The sequence below is a fragment of the Triticum aestivum genome, chromosome 7D, assembly GCF_018294505.1.
Source record: "Triticum aestivum cultivar Chinese Spring chromosome 7D, IWGSC CS RefSeq v2.1, whole genome shotgun sequence".
Classification (NCBI taxonomy): Eukaryota; Viridiplantae; Streptophyta; class Magnoliopsida; order Poales; family Poaceae; genus Triticum; species Triticum aestivum.
In genome coordinates, this window is record NC_057814.1 from 153,919,578 (window position 1) to 153,923,846 (window position 4,269).

Consider the following 4,269-nt stretch of genomic DNA (forward strand, 5'->3'; position numbering starts at 1 on the left):
GGGTACGTATTTGGAAGTCCTAAGCAAAGCATGTATTTCAGGAAAGCCGACAAGGAATTCCTTTAATAACCGACAGTTTTGATTGTTTAGAACAACTCGGATGAATTTAGTAGCTCCTTTTAGGAGGCCTTCAATGACCATAGATCGAACCTATACTATTAGATACGATTGAGCATTTCAAGGCGTAGCATTGTAACTACTATGTAGACTTTTTTTATGAGGGATCAAATCCCCCTCTTCTCGTTTTTATTAATTCATCAACATTAAGGATCACAATGTATCAAATCAAATAAAAAATTATTGCAGCAACAATATCTTACGTTATCGGATTGCATACAATCATACTCAATTCAATGGAATTATTTGATTTTAAAGGGGATCTCGTATAATTTCACACTGAACGCCTTGTGGCATGTCCAACCTCCACGCACGAATCTTAGCGTGTTCACTAGAAGGACCATTGGGAGGGAATGCGTTAACATAACACAATCGTTTGTTTGTTTGATGCTTCCGAGGGATTGACCTTGGTGACGGAAGTTTGTTTTCATATAATAGCATCATAGCAATTTTGTTTGTGAAACATGGCAGTTCTTCTGAAGCAACATGACAAATTTTTGAAGACACGCGTCGCAATTCTCCTCTTAGCAGAATGACAAATCATGTATTTTTTGTGGCAATTTTCTCCTGCTCTAGGATGTTAGTTTTTTCATGTGCAAATCTTTGGTATGTAGGGCAATTGCTGCATGACAAATTCCTAACAAATCTTTTTGCTAGCACGGAATTTTTTTCTTTTCAACATGGCAAATCTCTATATTATAGCATCGCAAATGTATCCTTTTAAAGGAAATATATTAATATCGCCAAGATACCAATTACACCCAGCCTCTACACCAACAAAATGTCTCAAAAACATCCAGGATGCACATAGCCCGAAAAGCAAACAAAAAAGAAAGAAAAGACCAAAGGCCTCGCCACAGTGATATGTTCCTTAGCAGCAGCACACAAACCACCATAAAAAAGAACACCCGGAAAACGTAAAAGGCCTCGAAAACCGATGCCTTCAAGAAAAAAACAATGCACAAGCATCGCCGTCGCCCGATCCAAGATCTTAGGTTTTAGGTTTTCACCATGGAGAAAGTCCGGGCTATCAAAACAATACCCGCCAGGCACAACCACTGAAGGTTGGACCTTAGGTTTTCACCCTGAAAGTCACGATTCAACACCCGAGGAGTACCACCAAAAATGAAGTCTTCCAGTGTTGTTGACCCCACTTGTCACTATTGCTTCTGAAAGTTATCAAACACTTGGCTCACTCAATCACCTCCAACGCCCTCTCCACCTTACCGATCGCCCGATTTTAGCCACCATGGCTTCTCCACCGATGTCTATGCCATGGAAATCAAGATACTGGCATGTCCAATGGTGTCAACAAACAACAAGAGCTTCGTGCCGCGCCCACATGGAGCCGTGTAGGCCGATATCCGACCCAAATATCCTGGGGCAAGATATCCGGCAACAGTTCCGGAACACGTTGACGGCCAGATCGTGCCATGATGCGATAAGAGCACTAAAACCGCCACCACACCGCTGCCTCCACCACGTCGACGCCATCGCCACTATGGCGGAGGACACCGGTCTGCGCTGCCCATAGTCTGCACCGCCGGCTGAAGACGAATGCCAGATAGGGGCGGATCCCGATCCGCCGCCACCACCTCGCCTGCACTATCTACCACCTCGAAGCCAGTCATGCGCCGCTGGTCCCAACCGCCGCCGCCGTGGGGATCCGTCATTGCACCACCGCGATCCTCGCCATCGCGGTGTCCCATCCAGCCTCACCACCCCGTGGCGGAGGCCCTGCGCGAGAAGGCGAAACGCCCCGCCGCCGCCGACATCGGCCAGGCTTTGCCCAGCCGCATCCTCTGGTGGCGGCGAGGGAGGAGGGAGGGAGAGGAGGGTGCTGGCGGCAGCGGCGGGAGCGCCCTCCCCGTCGCCCACAGGAGCGACGTGGGAGGGTACGTGGGCCATGGCAAATGTATCTCTCATAGTATTGACATTTCCTGAGCGTTTGGGGGGAGTAGTTTTTTTGAGGGAACACTCCCCATGGAGCCATTTGCTCAAACGAACCTCTTCTAGAGAGCATTCATTCGCTCGGGTGATCTTTCTAAAGAAACGTTAGCTGTTACTGGCGTTCTTTAATATTTGGTCCGGAGGCATAGTCGGACACTTGGATTCAACACAACAGAGATCACAGCACGACTGAGATCTTTACTTTGCACAATGCAAGATAGGGCAGTCCCGTCGAAAACACTACGGCCTGCGCAAATGATTGGCCAAATACATGTGAAGTTATTCTCTTGGTGCAATCATTAACCTAATCAGATCATTGCGTTCCCTTCCGGAGAAGAGACAGATGATAGATTGATGGCATATTACCATGGACGACACACTGGTCATGAACTGGCCTCGGCGCCATCTATTTTTCCTGCATTATTTGACTGGTTCGCTTAGCCGCGCGCGGTTGCGTACGTTTGATAATTGAGGCGGTTGTATGGAGGTTGAAGTTAGCACATGCGTGCATACGCAGCAACCAGTTGTCACGCTGACACCATCCACTCAAGTCTACGTAACCGGCCATCTATAAGTATACAGGGAGTTGCAAGGACAGAGATCACTCAAGTAGTACCAAAACATTCTTATCTGCAGCCACATAGTAATTGATTCAATCGTGTAATTTGGTTAAGCTCCATGGCGATCAGGTCTTCGCTGCTCCCTCTGGCCCTGCTGGTTCTCGCAGCAGCTAGCTCGGCAGCGGTGGCTCAGTTGGAGATCGGCTTCTACAGCAAGACATGCCCGGACGCCGAGAAGATCGTCGGCGAGGAGATGGCCAAGATCATCGCCGCCGCGCCCAGCCTCGCCGGCCCGCTTCTACGCCTCCATTTCCACGACTGCTTCGTCAGGGTAAGTCGTCGTTGAGCACTTGCTTGTCCTGTCTCACATACAAACCTACATATTGCACACGAATACTAAGAAACATGCATGCAATGCGAACTTGCAGGGTTGTGACGCCTCCGTCCTGCTCGAATCCACCGATGGCAACGTGGCAGAGAAGGACGCCAAACCGAACAAGAGCCTACGAGGGTTCGGCTCTGTGGAGCGGGTGAAGGCCAAGCTCGAAGCCGCGTGCCCGGGCATCGTCTCCTGCGCTGACGTGCTCACCCTCATGTCCCGCGACGCTGTCGTGATGGCTAAGGGCCCCTTCTGGCCGGTGGCGCTGGGAAGGCGAGACGGCAGGATGTCCAGCGCCACGGAGGCCAGCAACGAGCTGCCCCCGGCCTCCGGCGACGTCCCTCTACTCGCCAAGATCTTCGCCTCCAAGGGCCTCGACCTTAAGGATCTCGTTGTCCTCTCGGGCGCCCACACGCTCGGCACGGCGCACTGCCCGTCTTTCGCCGACCGGCTCTACAACACCACCGGCGAGAACGGTGCCTATGGCGTCGTCGACCCGTCTCTGGACAGCGAGTACGCCGACAAGCTAAGGCTCAAGTGCAAGAGCGTTGATGACCGTACTATGCTGTCGGAGATGGACCCCGGGAGCTTCAAGACCTTCGACACCAGCTACTACCGCCACGTCGCCAAGCGGAGGGGCCTCTTCCGCTCCGACTCCGCGCTCCTCTTGGACGCCACCACCATGGACTATGTCCAGCGTATCGCCACCGGCAAGTTCGACAGCGAGTTCTTCAGGGACTTCAGCGAGTCCATGATCAAGATGGGCGATGTCGGCGTGCTCACAGGGGCCGGGGGAGAGATCAGGAAGAAGTGCTACGCTCCGAACTAGGGCTCGTTGTTTCTTAGTTGTTGTAAGGGCAACACATGCATGTCGCTCTGGTATTATCTACTGTAGTGTGATATATTCTTGTCAATGTTACCTAGTAGTAAATTATTTCTTGTCCAAAGAATATGGCGCACCTACATGCTACGTAAACGCATGTCTGGCAGCAGTGTTTTCTTGTGTCACTGTGTGCTGTGAAATACCCTAACTTATCAAGGATAGCAAGTTATCTTTAGCAGAACGAGAAGAGATAAGTCCACTTTTCAACTCAACTTAACGCCATGTTTCGAAACCAGTTAGTCATGCAATGACTATCATCTTCCTCTACTATTTATCCATTCCCCATCCGCCTTGCACAAGACGAGCGCCACCGTACCCCACCCTTCCATCTAGCTTCCTCTTCCTACGGGAAGGGTAGATGACTAGCCCCACAGTTGTCC

The 4,269-nt window shown here is 50.7% G+C and overlaps 1 protein-coding gene across 1 annotated transcript; it reads left to right on the top strand.

The window, feature by feature from the left end:
• The first annotated feature begins 2,688 nt into the window (after positions 1 to 2,688).
• LOC123168741 (peroxidase 1) lies at positions 2,689 to 3,956 on the top strand. The gene is made up of 2 exons (XM_044586610.1): positions 2,689 to 2,958; positions 3,056 to 3,956. Exons 1-2 carry the CDS (start codon positions 2,746 to 2,748, stop codon positions 3,833 to 3,835), a joined length of 993 nt encoding a protein of 330 aa, XP_044442545.1. The 5' UTR covers positions 2,689 to 2,745; the 3' UTR covers positions 3,836 to 3,956.
• Positions 3,957 to 4,269: the final 313 nt, after the last annotated feature.